The sequence below is a fragment of the Gossypium hirsutum genome, chromosome A02 (genome assembly GCF_007990345.1).
Source record: "Gossypium hirsutum isolate 1008001.06 chromosome A02, Gossypium_hirsutum_v2.1, whole genome shotgun sequence".
In the NCBI taxonomy this organism is placed as follows: domain Eukaryota; kingdom Viridiplantae; phylum Streptophyta; class Magnoliopsida; order Malvales; family Malvaceae; genus Gossypium; species Gossypium hirsutum.
The window spans coordinates 107,860,697-107,879,161 of NC_053425.1; the positions used below are offsets into that span (position 1 = coordinate 107,860,697).

At 31.7% G+C, this 18,465-nt stretch overlaps 2 protein-coding genes across 2 annotated transcripts; both read left to right on the plus strand.

The window, feature by feature from the left end:
• Window positions 1-581: 581 nt before the first annotated feature.
• Window positions 582-3,711, plus strand: LOC107917246 (bifunctional nuclease 2). The gene is made up of 9 exons (XM_016846647.2): window positions 582-982; window positions 1,090-1,287; window positions 1,379-1,431; window positions 1,527-1,583; window positions 1,877-1,942; window positions 2,028-2,099; window positions 2,304-2,413; window positions 2,497-2,588; window positions 3,116-3,711. Exons 1-9 carry the CDS (start codon window positions 727-729, stop codon window positions 3,166-3,168), a joined length of 957 nt encoding a protein of 318 aa, XP_016702136.1. The 5' UTR covers window positions 582-726; the 3' UTR covers window positions 3,169-3,711.
• Window positions 3,712-11,903: 8,192 nt separating this feature from the next.
• On the plus strand, window positions 11,904-18,451 carry LOC107917333 (serine/threonine-protein kinase STY8). Its single transcript, XM_016846716.2, has 16 exons — window positions 11,904-12,319; window positions 12,721-12,835; window positions 13,016-13,113; window positions 13,244-13,348; window positions 13,558-13,612; window positions 14,055-14,165; window positions 14,249-14,299; window positions 14,769-14,944; window positions 15,037-15,144; window positions 16,306-16,379; window positions 16,769-16,944; window positions 17,105-17,200; window positions 17,515-17,595; window positions 17,737-17,790; window positions 17,884-18,018; window positions 18,091-18,451. The coding sequence occupies exons 1-16, from the start codon at window positions 12,120-12,122 to the stop codon at window positions 18,169-18,171; spliced, it is 1,716 nt and encodes a 571-aa protein (XP_016702205.2). The 5' UTR covers window positions 11,904-12,119; the 3' UTR covers window positions 18,172-18,451.
• The last annotated feature ends 14 nt before the right edge of the window (window positions 18,452-18,465 follow it).

Below are 18,465 nucleotides of genomic sequence, written 5' to 3' on the forward strand. Positions count from 1 at the left end.
TTGTATGGCATTCTTTGTTTACACTGCTTTTGTTCATGAAACAACTTTTGAATGTTGCAAATCTACAAACCAAAACCTAAACAATTTTTTTCTCCAATCTTCAACATTAACCATCAAATCAACTTGGATCTAAGGTATGTTCTTTTACTCGTTGATAGGTACTGATTTACCCTATTGATCGTTAAATTGTTATTTAGAGCTTACTAGACGAACTTAAAAAAAAATTATCAACCCAGTGACTTAAAATGAAAACTTTCAAATAGTTTAGTGACAATTTTGAAACTTTTTAAAGTTAGAGGACAAAAATATAAAATTAATGACCCAAAAATTATTTTTATAAAGTATTTATTCGATATCTCCCATATCATTAATGATGTTGTTTTCACCCCAAAAGAACAAAATGACATTTCTCTATCAAACGTCGTCCTAAACAGCTTCCATGGCAAACACGAGGGATTAAATTAAAAACTAGAATGAACAACAAGGGTAGATAAAAACCAAAGTTAAAACAATCTTAAAGCTTAGCTTTCCACGTCAAAGCTTAAGATAAATTGAACACGTGTACATAAGTTGTCGGGTCGGTGTTTCCCCACTCTGTTCTCCGAATTCCAACTAACTTTTTTCTTTTATTTTTTTTATTTCATTTTCATTGGTTAACTTGTTCTTCAAATTAAACTCCAAATCCAAAGCCAAAACAGTTCCTTTCCCTTTTATCTCTCGAATACAATGCTCGGAGTTCAACTTTGCTACCGTACATTCTCCACTTTCTGGGTTTTCTCCCATAAATCAAATGCTACTACTTGTCCCACCATCCCTGCATTTTCTTTCCCGTCGATTCGTTCCTCTTCAATCCGTTTACATTTCACGGCGAAACTCCGGCCGGTTTCTTGCCACTCGATCCGTAGTGGTAGCTTCGATCCCCAATTCAACGAAGACGATGATAAAGATCTTCAGTTCCTCGAAGCTTCTCTTCTCGTTTCAGGTTCCGACTCGTTTTTGTTTTTGTTATATATATATATATACATAGTGTTTTGAATTTGGTTGAATTTTAATAATTTTGGGGGAAAATTTTTGTTGAATTTGGTGTAGAAACTGTTTCGCACTATCGGATGTTAAGGCAAGGAATTAAAGAAGAAATAAAATGGCAATCATCGAGAAGAGAACAGCATCCTATGTCGAGGGCTAAAATTGCTTCTATTGGACAATCTTTTCTTAGTCGTTTCCCTACTCCAACTATTTTTCTCAAGATTTCTTGTGATGGGGATTTCTTGTTACCCATTATTGTAGGTATATATGTAAAAGAAAATCAACAACATTTCTCACTTTATTTTGGATCTGTTGTTTTGTTTAATAGTACTTATTAATCTGCTGATGCTAGGGGAATTTGCTGTTGAAAAACTTATAGCTTCCTTTTCGGGAGATGATAAGGGGGTAATATTTCTTAGCTTGTTACTGTTTTTTTTTTTAACATCTGATTTTTGTTATCTTTATGTTAATTTCTTGAAATAAATTTGGGTTTTTTGCAGGAATGTCCAGATCAGTTCCATCTTGTTAAAAATGTTGTGGAGAAGCTTGGATATGAAGTAGGAAGTTGGTTTTTTTTTTTTCATGCTGAAATTTTCCTAGATTTTATCAGTTTCTTGGTTTAATTGTTTCTTTACGTATAATGTCTATTAAAAAACTCTTTTGAATGGTTGGATTTAGTGGAAATAAGTAAGAAATTTTGTAAAATAAGAAAGGGTATAATCGAGTCAAATGGTTTCGAGACGCTTCAATGTTCTCTATCGTGAACCAATTACTAGTTTCTCTTACAAACTTAGTGATGTTACTGTGTAATGTCTCTTTTCGTTGATTTATACATTGTGTTTCATTTCAGGTTAAAATGGTGAGAATTACAGAAAGAGTAGTCAATACTTACTTTGCAAAGTTGTATTTTAGCAAGGTGATTAGAACTTAAAAGATCGCATTATCGTTCTTTATTCATTCGATAAAGGAGCCTGATTCAGTTATTATTTTTGTGTTTATAGCCGGGAGAAAATGATGTGATAAGTGTAGATGCACGGCCCTCGGACGCCATCAATGTGGCTCATAGATGCAAGGTATGTACTTGGAAATTACTATGAACTGATCTTTTGCAATACAAAAGGACAATTGCTTGCATTTTGGTCTTATTCTGTTGTGATTCCTACTGCTGTTTCAATTTAAGTAGGTTGCTCCGGTATTTTCAATTTGCAATCTGTCTCTTTATGTCACTTCAACTGTTTGCTTCTCTGCAGCTTCTAATTGGCATTTTCTATATGCAGGCTCCAATCTATGTAAGTAAACAAATTGTCTTGGAAGATGCTATTAGAATTGGCTTTGGGATGGGCAGAGTGCGCGATACAACGCCTACTTACGATGTAGTGCTTGACAGGTATGTTGTATGTGCTACATTTGGTGTTTTCCGTAAAATCCGGTTGGTTTATATTAACTCTAAGCATGGTTGTGTATTTCCAGCGCTATGGAGGGTCCGGATTTATTAACAGAGGAGCTTCATCTGGTGAGGAATATGAATTTAGCTGTTGAAGAAGAAAGGTACAATGATGCAGGTAATAAGAACATAAAATATAATCTTCCAACCAAAATAAAGATTATAGAATCTACCTTCTTTGTTCAATTATATATTTTTGTTTCATCTTAGGCTTTGCTAGGCGGAAAAAGAATTGAAAGTATGGAAAATTGGAGTGGAAAAGTAGAAAACCTAGAAATATATATATATTTTTTCTTTATATTGATTTGCTCGATGGGAAAGTTGGAAAATGGAAAGAAAAAAGTATTCTTTTTCTTCCATTCAATACTCAGTAGAGTTGAAAAACGAGAGGAAAGAAAATGAAATTCATAATTTTGTACATTTAACTTACATCTCACGTTTTATCCACTCTTCTCGTTCCAAATTGGAATGATTTTATTTATTTATTCATGGGATGGAAAATGATTGTGATTTCTATTTTCTTTCCTAATGATCACACTCAAAATCGATTTTCTTTTCACTTTTTCACTCTCTTTCCATCTGTCCACTTTTCCATTCTGTCAAGCATCCCCTTAGCGTCTTACATTATGAATCGACTTCTTGCAGCAATGTTAAGAGACAAACTAATGAAGCTACGCAACTCGAGTCATGATCAGTAACATGTTTTGATTGTAACCATGCTTGTATGCTTGTTGGTTGGCCTACTTGTGAGCTATAATTCATTTTCGATTTTACTATTACAAGCCAAAGGGTATACCTTCTGGTTTCCGAGTTTCACCGGAATGCTTCAGGAAGATGCCTATGCTAACCTCTTAACATAGAATAATGCATAATCCTGCTTTACAGAAGATGGTATGTACGAATGAGTCTCGTGTACAGGTACAATCTATCTTTCTTAAAGTGGCTTTTTATTTTTCATGTTTTTAGAGGATGTTTAGAGGGTCATATCCTCGTACTCATGTTCGGGCAAAGGAGCAACGTAGGCCATGTATAGATATAACATTTTGACATGTTGGACCATAATTAGGGTTAAGTTTGGATTAACTTCAACAATGAGATATAGCCATGATAATGAAGGTTATATATTCAAAGTTCACACATGAAGTTGTTTGTATTTTATGATTATGCAAACTATGATGTATAGCAGAAGACCATATATTATGGTTTTTTCATAGAATGTAAATATCTAATTGTTTCTTGTTTTTCGAATTTATTTATTTATGTTGCTTTGCTATATTTATTTCTTTGATTTATTATCAATGACGCAATACACGGTTTGCACCTTTTTCATCTTTGGGTATTCTAAATAATAATTTGATTTTATTATACATATATTTATTTATAAAGTGAAACTAATGGGAAATTTGGGCTAAATTAGTCAAAAATGCCGTTTTTTAGAAAAATTTAGTGAATAGGTCGATTTTTGTTATATTTATCGAAATAGATTAATTTTGGATAGCTGAATGTGTTTTTAGTTTATTTTGTAAGAAAACGTGCCCAGTGGGATACGTTTTTTATTGTGTAGTAAAAAATATTGATAACCTTAAGAAAGTATCGATCCTATCGATATTCACAAATTTCAGTTAAACGCATTTTCACTTTTTCTCTCTAAAATTTATTTATTCTAACAGATATGTCAAAAATTGGTCTACTCATTTTGTTTTTTTGGAAAAAGTAGGGCATTTTTGAGTAATTTATTCGAAAAATGGAATATGTAGAGAGAGGAATGATTAATGGCATTTCCGTAATTAAGGTATAAATTATAATATTTGATAAATCTGAAACACATCGATATTAGTACCTACATATTGGTCCCATATACATATATATATATATTAATTCATCCTCCTGTATCACGTGAGCAAAAATCAAATAGTTGTATGCGTCATGACTATGTGCATATGGATAAGCGGGAATCCAAATTATTATAACAAATATGAGGCCTTCTATGTTATTTCTTATTTTTTAACTCTTGCAAATTAGAGGAGTAAGGTCTTCCAACTATTTTGGTTTTGGTTTCAACTTATTTTAGATTCCAGTTATTTAGGTTTATCTGTCAAATTTTCTGGTTAAAGAGCGTCATTCGCGCCAAACCCCCTATCTAAGTTTTGAAAATTTTCATTATGCTTTTTAAATTTTTTAAAAATTTTAATTAACCTCTTTCAAAATTTTTAATGATTTTGATTGTGTTCTCCAATACTTTCTTTTCTGAAAATTCTCATTAGAATTTTTTTAAAATTTTTTAATTAAATCTCAAATTTTTTAGAACTTCTTATTAAGCCTCGGAATTTTGAAAAATCTAATTACACCCCTTGATTATTTTGAAAATTTTAAGTAGGCCCTCCCAATACTTAATGGCGTGTACTAGTACCGAGTTAATATAATCTCTGATTATTTCTTCATGTTATTTCAAATTTAAGTCATTTTGAATTTGAAACTATTTTTTGTTTAATGTGGTTTCACGTTCGTATTAGATAAATTAAAATTATTAATCTTTCTACGACTAAATCGAGTGAAGACAAACTCAAATTCAAATTAATCAAGTTGGTGAATTCGAATCCAAATAGGATTGAATAACACATCCAATTTCTAAAAACAGGTCTGACTAGTTACCCCCTTGGCTATTAATATTGCTGACTGTCTATCCCAGAGAGAGAGATTCCTTCATTAATGGTGGTGGTCTTTCTGGTTCGGCAATGCAGTGAGAGTATCACGATCATGGACATGGCCATTGTCTCCCTTTCTTTCTATTGGGGCACACACTTTCTTTTTTGAATTCTTGCTTCACTTTTATAACTATGACCAACCCCCATGTGCTTGTCTTTATAATAAAAATATTTTCATTTTAATCCTTCATATTTATATGTATATATGTATATATTATTTTTTCTTTACTTTTGGAACTTTGGTTTAGCCATTTGTGCAAAGAATTGGATTTCAGTTGACCCCTCCAACAGACAGACCATATTTTACTTCAGACCAACTCAGTTTCATAGTAGAAATACTGCTTTGCTTATTGTTCTCTCTTGAAGGGAGTCCATGCATGCAATGTCTAGCTATTGAAACATGTATTAATATTGGTAAAATGACTTTTTTAGTCCCTTTTAATTTTGATATTGAGTAAAATGGTCTCTAGAAAAAAAAAAGAGAGCAATTTAATCCCTTTTAGTTTTGAATGTAAGCGACTAAGGACAGTTACTCACAAAGTTAAAAGTTTTTCATCAATTGTATATTTTTTATGGTTAAAATGTGCCATAGGTCCCTGTACTCTTTATAGATTTAAAAATTTATTTCTCAAGATTTAGTTTAACTATTTTTTAAATTTCCAAATTCAAGTCCAATTGATAACATTATTTTTTTTGTTGTTGTTAAAATGGTTGAAATAAAAAAAACAAAAAAAAAACCACTTGATAACAATATAACTAAAAAATTACATTGTAATAAATCTGAATTTAACAAAATAATTTTAAAAGGTTTAACAATTAGACTTGAATTTTAAAATCTGAAAATTAGTGGAACTAAATTACTAAAAATAAAAATAAAGGGATTTTTAATTTCAAATTTACGAATAGTACAAGAACTTATATCATATTTAACCCATTTTTATTAGTATAATAGCGAATTTAGCACTCAAAGTTTACACATTTTGTCAAATTGTTATTAATTTAACAAATTTAGCTTGTACTATCTACACAAAATAGATGAAGAGTGCATAGACTTATGGCATATTTTAACCATTTTTTTACTGGTATAGTAACAAATTTAGCACTCAAAGTTTACACAGTTTGTCAATTTGTTATTTATTTAACAAGTTTAGCCCACAGTATTTACACATAATACATAAACATCGAGGACTAAATTTATTATTATATCAATAGAAATGATTACAAGTGATGAAAAGACATTAATGTTGTCATCATCTCACTTTCGAATTTGACATGATTAAATTATTCTAATTTTTTTAAAAGGAACTAATTTACTTGATATTGAAATTGACAAACTAAGATGTATTTTTACCATTAATATTAGTTGTGGAAGATGGGGTGTAGAACTATTCATGGGTCGGGTTGAGCCAGGTTCAGGTCAGGCTTAAGCATAATATTAATACAATTTATGCTTGCCCCAGCCCCGACCCAAAATATGAGCTTAAAATTTTGCCTGAGCCTATCCATATTTGTAAAAGGCTAACCCAAACCCGTGTTAGGCCCACCATATTATTTTTTTAAAATTTTTTCTAAATATTAACATTAATTTAATTTAATTTAATATTTAATAATTTCATATATTTTTATTGGGATAAATCTCAAAATTATACATGAACTTCGATTTAATGTGCAATTGTACACATGAACTCTAATTTAGTGCAATTATACACATGAAACTCTAATTGTGGTTCAAATGATGTTATATAAATAATTGTGTTGATAATTTACAAGAATTGAATCAAATAAAAATTTCATGTATAAAATTTTGCACATTAAACCATATTTCATATATAGTTTCGGGATTTATCCCATTTTTTATTTATTAAAATTTTGTATATAGTCATCTTAACATTTTTCTAATATTTACATTAGAGTAGTATTATATATTTAATATAGATTTATTATTTTATGTGTTATAAATTATTATAAATTTAAAATGGGTTGGGTCGAGTTTCCGAACTCACAAAGAAAAAGTGAAGTGAGTTAGACAAATATTTTTTGTCGATAACCTCAGACCAATCAATCGAATATTAATTAATGTGTAATCGATCAAACACTACTTGAAAACGGCTCTTCTACTTAGAAATGAATGGAAATTCTTGTTCCTATTGGACCATTTGTATCTATATACATTAGGATCCTGATTCATGGATCTCTTGGTTCAAGAAATCAAAATAAGAGAATCGAATCATTTTTAAGTTTTAAATGTTTAAACTCAAACTCCATCCATATTTTAAATCAACTTAAAATTTTTTTTACGTAATATTTTTATATAAATCCTCTGAAATAGGGAGGGAATCTTCTAACCCATACTATCCGTGATGGGGTGCCCCATGTCACTAAAAAGAGAAGTATACATAGAATTTAAGGCTGGCTTAATGATTCATAGAAAAAGAAAAACATGGATGGGACTGTGGGGAGGGGAAGGGGGAGAATAATATTGAATATAAATGCAGTGGCCCCAAGTTTCTGCTTTGGTAGTAGAGGGTTTTAAATGCTCGTATTGCAGAAAAGTAAACCCTCTCTTACTCTCTTAAATTCTCCCCCTTCCCCCCCCCCTACACCCCCCAGACATTCTTACAACAACACAACACAATACCTTCTTCCTCGTTTTTATTTTTCTCTTTCTGTCTTCTTCTTTAACTTGTTTGATATTCTTCATTGATTTGCAGTTCCTTATGGGACAAACTGCATGTAGGGCATGTTAGAAGAGGAACCATCCATGGATGGTTTTTTATATTATATGGTGTAATATGACATGAAATAGTGACTTTGATATTGGCCTGGTTCACTCAGACATGAAACATAAAAGACACTTTCTCTCTTTTTTATTATTATTTTGGTCTGATTGAGCCGTGCCAATATCTTAGTGCTCTTTCATATATGTCCAAGCTTTTTATATACTTTGTAAAAAAGTCACCATATCTTGCCACCACAAAGGTTTGTTCTTTGTTCTCCTACATTATCAACTACATAACCCCATTATATATATATTAAGCTTATGATATAAACTAGTTGTATTATTTACATTATATATATATGTTCTTACCATGCATTGGGGTTCTTTTTATTAGTGTGTATGTAGAGATAGAAAAGTGGGTTTTTTTTATGGAGTCCCTCAAATATAGTTCTTTTTTTCTTTTTCCGTAAATTAGTCAAAAGTTACAAAATAGTTTTATAACTTTTTATAGTTAGATGATGAAACAAAGAAAATACTATAGGGTGACCTATATTGTGTCGAGATAAAATTTTAAATTCTTGGAGGGGTCAAAATTAAAAAGGATTAAATTGTATCATTATTATTTTTCATTCAATTAAAAACTAAATAGTTTAAATAGAATGATTTAATATTTGAGAGGAGTTGAAAAAATAAATTTCCCATTTTAAGGAAGGGGCCTAAGGTCTCTACCGGTCGCCTTGACTAAGCCCCTATAACCTACCAAACCGACAAAATTATTATTAGTTGCCATCATAGTAAAAATTCAAGTCCTACGTCACTCACGATTATTGTATATAAAAAAAGGACTTTGCAAGTACTGTTTTAGTTGCAAGCTAACGGAGTTGTTAAGAGACCTTTGATACCCTACATACATACATACACACAGAAGAGCTAGGGTTTTATATTCCGTAACAACTGCTTCTTAAATCATTCATACATACATACATACATATATATATATGAATGTTGGGCAGCCAAAGCTATGAATACGAGAAAGTGAAAACAGAAATCACTACATATACCGAATAGTATTAGAGAATAGAAATAGACGAGCGAAAATATTATGGAGGTTTTTATATTAGTTATTATATTATATTTTGTCTATTTTATTTAAAAATGCGTAAATTAATTTCTATAGAATAAATTAAAGAGTAAAGATTTTTTTTTATTAAAAATTTTATTAATTTTTTTCGTTAAAAATTAGCATTAATAACAAAGTAACTAAATGATGACATGTCATACGTCATGTATGCCTCATACTGATATATATAGACTAATTTTAATAGAAAATGTAGATAAAATTTTTAATAAAATAACTAATTTATTTTTTAATTTAATATATAAAAATTAATTAATTTATTTTTTAAATAAAAAAAATATAATTTAACTGTTAGTATGATTTTGATATTACTTTTACCATGGGATGTTATTTTTGGAGATTAAAAAACATTGTTTTGATAGTGACTACTCTCTTCAGGTAAAAAAGGGAAATAGTAGGTTTTTCACATGGGTGAATAGCTTTCGCATTTATGATCTCATCTATACTCATTTAATATTATTTATGTAAAATTTATGTACGTTAAATTGTATTTCAAGCCCTTTAACTTTTTGTATATTTTAGAATTTAATCTCTTTACTTTTTTATATTTTAAAATATAATTTTAATTATTAATATTATTAAATTTCTTCAGTTAAATATAAATATATTATAATGTCATTTATTTTGTTACATGACTAGCAAAAGAATGACAAAGAATTGTATCTGAATTTTTAAATCTAGAAAGTAGAGAAATTGGACTGAAGTCCAAATGCAAAAGTAATATAAGGGCTTCAAGCATATTTTAACCTTTATATATTTACCTCAATTTTAATTCTTCGAAGATTTCCAACTGCCTAATGGTAAGTTTTGGTCAATTTTTGCTATTAGTCCTTATGATTTTTCTAATTTTAAAATTTTAATCTTGACCTAAATGGTAGCAATTAAAGTCATTAATGCTATCTCAACTTATTATTTCCACATAATATTCGCAAAAACTATGTTATGTGAATTAATTGATTTCACTGCTAGCATTTGAGTCTATGTTGAAATTTCATTATTTAAAAAGTACAACACTAAAAACGATCAAATCAAGGAACAAAGATTGAATCTACAACATACACATAGTATGACATCAATACTAGAATTTCAATATTGACATAATAAATTTAGTTTTTACGGGATAAGATTGAAATTTTGAAATTGAAAAAGTGTTGAGACTAAAATTGACTAAATTAGAGTACAAATGCTAAATTTGTAACTTGCGCATAGTAAAGGGACTAATAACAAAATATGACCATAAGTATTCCTACATCTATTGTGGATCGGTGATGGGCTGGCTCAAAGACAATTATTTCTTTGCTATAAGTCTTGTTAAATCATAGTGTATAAGCCCAAAAATTAAGTGATAAAGCTGGTATAAATGGATTAGCCCAAGAGTAAAAGATAGACATATGTTGTTGTGAAGTTTTACTATAAAAGTTGTCACGAATGATATTTTACTAAGAGTTTGATTGTATTTTATTTTTTTACTTAAAAATGAGTAAAATAGTCCTTTAGATCAATGAACAAACTGGTTTTTTTATTAAAATTTCTGTCTATTTTTGTTGTTAAAATATGGTCCCTATACGTTATCATGAGGTACATGTAACACATCTCGTGTAACTGTTAGTTTATTTTAATCAGCCACACAGTTTTAAACAGTAGAAGTGGATGAAACTTTTAACAAAAATGACTAATTTTCTTTTTTATCTAATATATAGAGATTAATTTACCTATTTTTTTAGTAAAAGAGATAAATTACAATCTAACTTCTAATATAAAAACTTCCATAATACATTTATTGAAGTTTTGACAAATTCCCAACAACGTCAACAATAACACCTAGCAAAGAATCAGAAAGTAGGAACAAGGTGTAAAACGATACGAACACCTTTGCCAAGCAATGGCATAAACTTGAAAAGATCAACGATAAATAATGGTTATGTCTTATACGTCTTCTCGCACTCCAATGCAATTGAGATTATTGCAACATGACAAAGGCATTTTCACTTTGAGGGCAAAAACTAATGCTTTACTCTCATCCCACTTGATGATTTTAATCATTATTCCGTCATTGACTTAAGCATTGGAAAGTGTTTCGAAGCATTACCTCCAACACCTCATAGTTATCCCTTTGTTCTGTAAACTCTTTATTATTCTTTGACCTAAACTTCTCTCAACCCAAGATTAAACCAAATATGTAAGTTTCATGTTTTAATTGAATTTCAAAATTCGAAAAATGGTAAGTACTAAATATGATAAAATTATAGAACATATATTAAATTTACAACTTTATATATAGTAAACGACTAATAATATAATTATTAAATTAATAGTTACCATTTAGGTCATGCTTGAAGTTTTAAAAATTAAAAAGTAAAAGAACTGAAATTGATCAAATCGAAAAGTAGGACCATATTTGATCAAATTAAAGTACAATGATTAAATCCACAACTTGTGCATAATGTAATGACTAATCGTAGAATTTGATCTATCAATTAAATCTTTTCATCAATCTAGCTATTAGTTTGGGCATTAAATGTCGGCTCAAATATGGTTTGGAGCATACAAAAACATACGGGTCAAATTATAAACATTCATGTACAGACAATATGAATAGTTTGAATTTAACGTGTTAATTTTTTTTAATACGTTAGATCTAGATTATACATGTGATAAAGTATACATATTTACAATTTGATTATTATGTTTTAAATATTCAACAGATAGGTTGGATTCATGCAATAAAATATTTTAAAATTTAAGGATTAATTTAGAATGTAATTAATAGTATAGGAAGGATAGGTGGAATTTTAACCCAAAACCTTTAAATTGGTCGGTATTGATTATGAGTTTTAAAAAAGGAATGTGTTTCACTTATAAAATTAATTAATTAATAATTATATTTGATAGTCGGAGCTTTTGTCTCGTCACTCTCCTTTTTCGTGTTGCTCTCCGATTTTTCTCAATTGGATCAAATATAATAATAAATTTAGCCCGTTTCTTTTTCAGTTTCGTTTTCTAATTTCTTTAAATGAATCTTTGAGTGCTCGATTTTGCTGTGAATCTGTTTTGGTTAGTGTATAGTGGTTGTTGCGAGACTCTCCAATGGCGATTGAAGAGGACACTGAGAGCTGCGGGAGTAGAGCCGTGGACTCGCTGGTCCATGTGAATCCTCGACATCACAGGCAAAAGCTGGACGTTTATAACGAGGTGCTTAAGCGTATCCAGGAGTCTAATTATGAAGAAGCTAATCTGCCTGGCTTCGATGATCAGCTATGGCTTCATTTCAATCGACTCCCTGCTCGGTACTAACTCTAACCCTAGATTTCTGCTTTTCCTTGATTCTGCAGCTTTTTCATTTTAAAATTCGTATGACGATTGTTTTTGTTGTTGTCTTGCTGATGATTTGGAAGTGTTGCTTAGATATAAGATTCATGAATCTTACTATGATCCTTTTCCTTTCCTTTTAAAGAATTCGTTTTGTCGTTAACAAACGAGAAAGGAAAAAAAAAAAAAGAATTCATATCAAATAAGAGAAACAGCCTTGTTTGTCTCTTTTCATCTTTTTCATTATCCTTCCACATTAGTATAGTTAATGAAGTTGGAAATTATTGGTGCTTTTTTCCTGAAGAGTTTAATACTTGACCTTATACCAAATTATGAGTTGCTCTGCTCCATGTTTTGAGATTTCTGTTGCTTTTGATAGATACGCATTAGATGTGAATGTGGAGCGGGCAGAAGATGTGCTTACACATAAAAGATTATTGCATCTGGCAGAGGACCCTGCTAATCTTCCTGTTTTTGATGTTCGCATCGTGCAGGTGTACATTTCTGCCACTTCTATTGTTTATACCTTAATAATAAAGGTTTCTATTTGATGTTTCTCTTTGACTATGGTATACCTCATTATCATTTTCAAAATCCTGGAGATTGAATGTAGCTTAGCTTTGACAATTAGTATTGACTGATATAATTTTATTAAATTCTGGTATCTTCTATAGGTTTATCCTGTTTCTGCCTCAAATTCTGTTGACTCTGTTCATTCTGATTCTTCTGTAAAAGCAGATGCAGAAAGTGCTTATCATTTAAATAGACAGGGGTAAGCCTCATTGTAGTTAAAGTTATTATTTCCTTTGATTTTTTTGGACTCTTCTTCCTTCTAGACCCAAACTTAACTATGCTTTTTTCTTTATTGGTGTGCTTGCTGTTCCTTTTGTGTCTTTCTTCAGCATCCACCCACCACCTACCTTTGGTTCATCACCTAATCTTGAAGCCTTTTATCTTCAAGCAAGTGAAGATAGAGACAGTGCTGTGAATTCAACATCAGGTCTTCGGTAAGGATTTTGATAAATTGTGCAGAGTCTCTTTTAAGTTTAAGTTTTGTACTACAAAGTGGCTTATCTTTCTTTTCTGGTTATTATTTGACACTGGAGCCCTTAGCTATTTTGCTTGCATTTTATCTTTAACTAATCTGCTGCTTTTTGTTAATGGTTGCATAACTTGATTTTACATAAATAATATTCTCTAATGCGGAATCTTGTAGGCCTATGCATGAGATCACCTTTTCTACAGTTGACAAGCCAAAACTCCTGAGTCAGGTAGTTGATGCTTCCTCTTCTCCTGTCGTGGTGATGTGTGCCATTGTGTGTTCTCGTAAATTTCAGAAAGATATCGGCGACAGAAAGATGCTGTAGTTTCATTGCTTATCTAACACAGCATTATTGGCATTTTTAATCACTGAGTTTCACAAAAAAAGTAAAGATAAAATTTTAACACTTCATTTACTGATGATTTGAAATAGATTCCATGGATACAGCTCTTTATGTTTGCACTAGCTTTTGTTCAATAGAAATTCTCATCTCTGCTTTACTGCCTCTGCATCATCATAGGTGAAAGAAACACAAAATGCACTGGTACGATGGATGCCAATGTCATATTATGTTTTACTATGTTCTTCTAGCGGGAAGATCCCATTTGGTACACTTTTTGTTGAAACTTTTTCTTGTGATGAATGATAGATATTGATGATTATTTTTTCAGTTGACTTCTTTACTTGCGGAGCTTGGATTGAACATTCAGGAAGCTCATGCTTTTTCCACTGTTGATGGGTACTCTTTGGATGTTTTTGTTGTTGATGGTTGGCCCTTTGAGGTATGCTCTTATATTTGTGAACACTAGATCAAGTTCTTGTTGCTAAGTCTGGAAAAGCAATGTTTCACTCATTAATCTTTTAGGAAACCAAGGAGCTCAAAGATGCACTGGAGAAGGAAATTTTAAAGTCTAAGGTACCATTTCCTCCATGTTACTCATGTTTCACTACTTCAATTGTGATGGCCGTGAATGACCTCATATTTATCTTTTGCTATTAGTGCTGAATCAAGCCTTATCACTGCTATTAGTGCTGCAGATGATGCCGAATATGGCTAGCAATCTTCCTTTTTGTTGGCATAGTATTTCCTTATATATATATATCCAAATTGAAGCTTTGACACTTAATTCTTCTTAGTTAAAATAGGTTATATGCTAAATATAACTTATCAGAAGGTGAAAGGTCAATTTTGGTTTCCACTTTTAAGCTTTAGAGTTCTTAGTTTTCTAGTGCTTGTCCTCCAAACAGATGCATACTGACTGCTTTTCAGTAGATCAACCCAACTCCCTATACTTGATGATGACTTGTAAGACCATGGTAGCAATCATGTTGATTATGGATTGCTATAGCCTATTTATTCTTCTGCTTCCTATAATTGGCTGCAGGAGCAATCTTGTGTGAGAAAGAGTTCAATATCTGCTATGACCGGGCTTGTCAAAGAAGAGGCCGTTTCTTTACCCAATTGTGTTGAAATCCCGACCGATGGAACTGATGCGTGGGAAATTGATTCCAGGCAGCTCAAAATTGAACACAAGATTGCATCTGGGTCCTATGGCGATCTGTAAGTTTTGTCAGCTTCAAGCAGGCTTTTTTCTCCTTTTGACATAAGGGAGACTACCGATTCTAACTCATAATCTCATTTAACATCTTCAGATACAGAGGCACATATTATAGTCAAGAAGTGGCTATTAAAGTCCTCAAGCCTGAGCGGGTTACAGGGGAATTGCTGAGAGAGTTTTCTCAGGAAGTTTTTATTATGAGGTTCGTTGAAGTGCTGGTACATGCTAATTATTTTGAAGGGAACCAGTTGCTTCTTCTGATAAGCATTTTCAATGTGTCCTGTAGTTAGATGTTTCACAATGCAAATTCAAGCCAAATCCTATAAACTCTTAATAAAAAATTATTGGATTCTCTCGTGTTTCTCCAAGCAATTCCAATTGCTGCTCTTCTTTTCTGTCTTCCCTATCATCTCTCTATTTTCTGGAATTATCTGTTCGCGTGCATCAGTGTATCAGAGCCAGGTTCTTGGATTACCAGCAATGTCCCTGGGTTACCAGAATCTTTTGATACACTAGACCAAGTGGCTGGTTTCTTATGTGTCTCAGATGATTCCATTTCTACCAGATAGGTAGGCTTCTTACCAACACCACCTAGATTTTAAGCAGCATCTGCTCAATCATTTTGCCCAGTTCTGTTCGTAATTTTTCTTGACCAAACCCATCTCTGCATGGAATTGGGTACACAATTAGTCCAGTGCACTGCCCGATCTTGGTTGAAACATTTTGCTACACGCCTCCTTTCCTATCCCTCTAGATTTTCTTAATTATTATCTGCTGTAAGTTCTAAGTATTATGGTGAAATTTCAATGAATAAAATGCTGGGGAATATTGGGCACTTGGTACTTAAAAGTAGAAAGAAGATAACTACAGTTGCTGCTTATTTTTGAAAATAGGAGAGTCAGCACTGGAACGAGGGTTAGAATGTTTGAGGGACATAGCTCTGAAACAGGCCACCTTTTAGATTGCAGTCTGCATATCATCTATTTTCCATGCACATTGCTGTTTCAGTTCTCTTGAAAAGCACTTGGTATTACACCAATTTTGGTTTGAGTGGTAGTTGTAATGAAGTCTGAACTCCATCATTTTCCTATAGCCTCCTGTAGAACTAAATGATACCATGTGTCCATATATATACTGGTGTTTATATTGGGGGTGACTATTACGAGATAAGCTGTGGCAGATCTCATTAGAATATCTCACGGTTCCTCACATATTATAGTTGAATTTAATAACATCTAGTTCTTGAATGCATTAATATTCTAATCATTGTATTGGTTCCTAGGAGGCTGAGACATATTGGTAGTTATCTGCAATGCTGACTCACATGCAGTGGAATTTCAACCTTTTTTTTTCCTGTTTGTAGGAAAATTCGGCATAAGAATGTTGTTCAATTCATAGGTGCATGTACAAGAGCTCCAAATCCCTGCATTGTAACTGGTATAATCTAAAGAAGTTTCCAGTTATGATTTATCATGCTCTACAAATTTTTTTCCTTCAGTGCATAAAATTTTGAAACTTTTTCTTCTAAAATGGTGCTGTTAAGTGTTGCTGTTTTTCATCTTTACCAGATATTATCTATAATTATGTTGCTAGAAGGGAACAATTCTGGCTTTGGAGTGCAAACTGAGAGATTGACACAAAACCTACCATTACAAATTTAGTGTCTGAATTCCCATCTGTATACCAAAATTTAAAAATTCTGATGCGTATGCCTTTTTATCCCTTTAATTCTATGATGATAAACTCTGTGACTTTATCAAAATAGAAACATTTCTTTTCATTTTATAGATAGCCAATTTTTGATAGTGATATTTGTGCTTTATCAGAATTCATGGCCAGAGGTAGCTTATATGACTATTTGCATCAGCAAAGGGTAGTTTTTAAGTTGCCATCTCTACTCAAAGTAGCCCTTGATGTTTCCAAGGGAATGAACTATTTGCATCAAAACAACATTATCCACAGGGACCTGAAAACTGCCAATCTTTTGATGGATGAAAATCAAGTAAGATACTTTGTTAATCCAGTCATTGATTGATTAATTTTCTATTAAAAGCTATTGTTTTGTTTTTTTCCTTATGAATTTCAACTGGGATTATGTTATGCTGTAAATTCTATAATAGATTGTGATTTTTGTCCTAAAATTATTGGTCTGTCCTTTACAGGTTGTTAAAGTTGCCGATTTTGGAGTTGCCAGAGTGCAAGCTCAATCAGGAGTAATGACAGCAGAAACTGGAACATACCGATGGATGGCTCCTGAGGTATGCATTTTTCTTATACATTTTGTTTCTACTTTGTGTTCTTTACATGATAGTAGTTTAGCTAGTCCTGATGATTTTGTAATTCACTTTGCTATCTTCTGTTCACGATCATAAAACACTTGTTATGGTGTTCAAACTAATTCCCATGTCAGGACCATGTAATTTTATCCCATTGTATTCCAGATGATTAATCTCTTTTTGTTATTTGATCCACCACCTTGTACTGTAGACTTATCACTTGACGCAAACAAGAATTTGAATTCTAGAAAGGGGCTCTAATCTAATATTACATTCCTCAATCTAAATTAATATAGGTTATTGAGCACAAACCATATGATCACAAGGCAGATGTTTTTAGCTTTGGAATAGCACTCTGGGAGCTACTGACAGGAGAAGTAAGTCATTATTTTATGAGTAAGAATATTGGTTTTTGATTGTGCATACTTGTCTATGGCAAACTTTCTTTCATCTACAAGTACGATTATTTGAGATTTGATATCTTTATGACTGATTTATTCTTACATTGCAACTGCTAGATTCCCTATTCTCTCTTGACTCCATTACAAGCAGCAGTTGGTGTGGTGCAAAAGGTACGTATATTTTTGTATAAATATGAAAATACGGAAATTTCGTTCTGTTTTAATAAGGGTATTTTGTTTATAACAATCTAATGGTCTTTTCAGAGTCTACGTCCTACAATCCCAAAGAATACACACCCAAGACTGGGAGAACTGCTTGAGAGATGCTGGCAACAGGACCCAACTCAAAGGCCTAACTTCTCTGAAATTATAGAAATCCTTCAGCAAATAGATAAAGAGGTACAGTATTCATATGGCTTGCTTTTTGTTTTATCTCATTAAACAATTCTAAGCATGGTACTATTGAAACAGGTTGCAGATAAGGGGGAAGATCGCCGCATGAGCAAGTCATCTGGCGGCTTTTTCTCATCAATGTTGAAGGGACACCATTAACTCCAATAGTAAAGAGGATTCTGTGAACTACATGTATGATTGTCTGAATACATGGTCCGTATTTCATCATATTATATATAGCAATGATGAACTATTCAGTACAGTGATGTGCATGTGGAGAGTGATTCAGTTTTTAGCAGTATTTAAGTTCCAATTGCTCTCTTTGGTTCCTAATTTTCTTTTTTTCTGTAAGCTGTTATGTGAAAACCCTAATACTTTGACTTCTCATTTCTTCTGTTTTTGCAATCTGTAACATGGATCCTCTAAAGAATTCTGTTCATCATGATCACATTC

Coding starts and splice junctions, on each gene's coding strand:
- LOC107917246 (XM_016846647.2), top strand. CDS start 727: ATGCTCGGAGTTCAACTTTGCTACCGTACATTCTCCACTTTCTGGGTT. Junction 1,432..1,526: donor TTTCGGGAGATGATAAGGGG/GTAATATTTCTT, acceptor GGTTTTTTGCAG/GAATGTCCAGATCAGTTCCA. Junction 1,584..1,876: donor TGGAGAAGCTTGGATATGAA/GTAGGAAGTTGG, acceptor GTTTCATTTCAG/GTTAAAATGGTGAGAATTAC.
- LOC107917333 (XM_016846716.2), top strand. CDS start 12,120: ATGGCGATTGAAGAGGACACTGAGAGCTGCGGGAGTAGAGCCGTGGAC. Junction 14,945..15,036: donor TCTGGGTCCTATGGCGATCT/GTAAGTTTTGTC, acceptor TAACATCTTCAG/ATACAGAGGCACATATTATA. Junction 17,596..17,736: donor GGGAGCTACTGACAGGAGAA/GTAAGTCATTAT, acceptor TGCAACTGCTAG/ATTCCCTATTCTCTCTTGAC.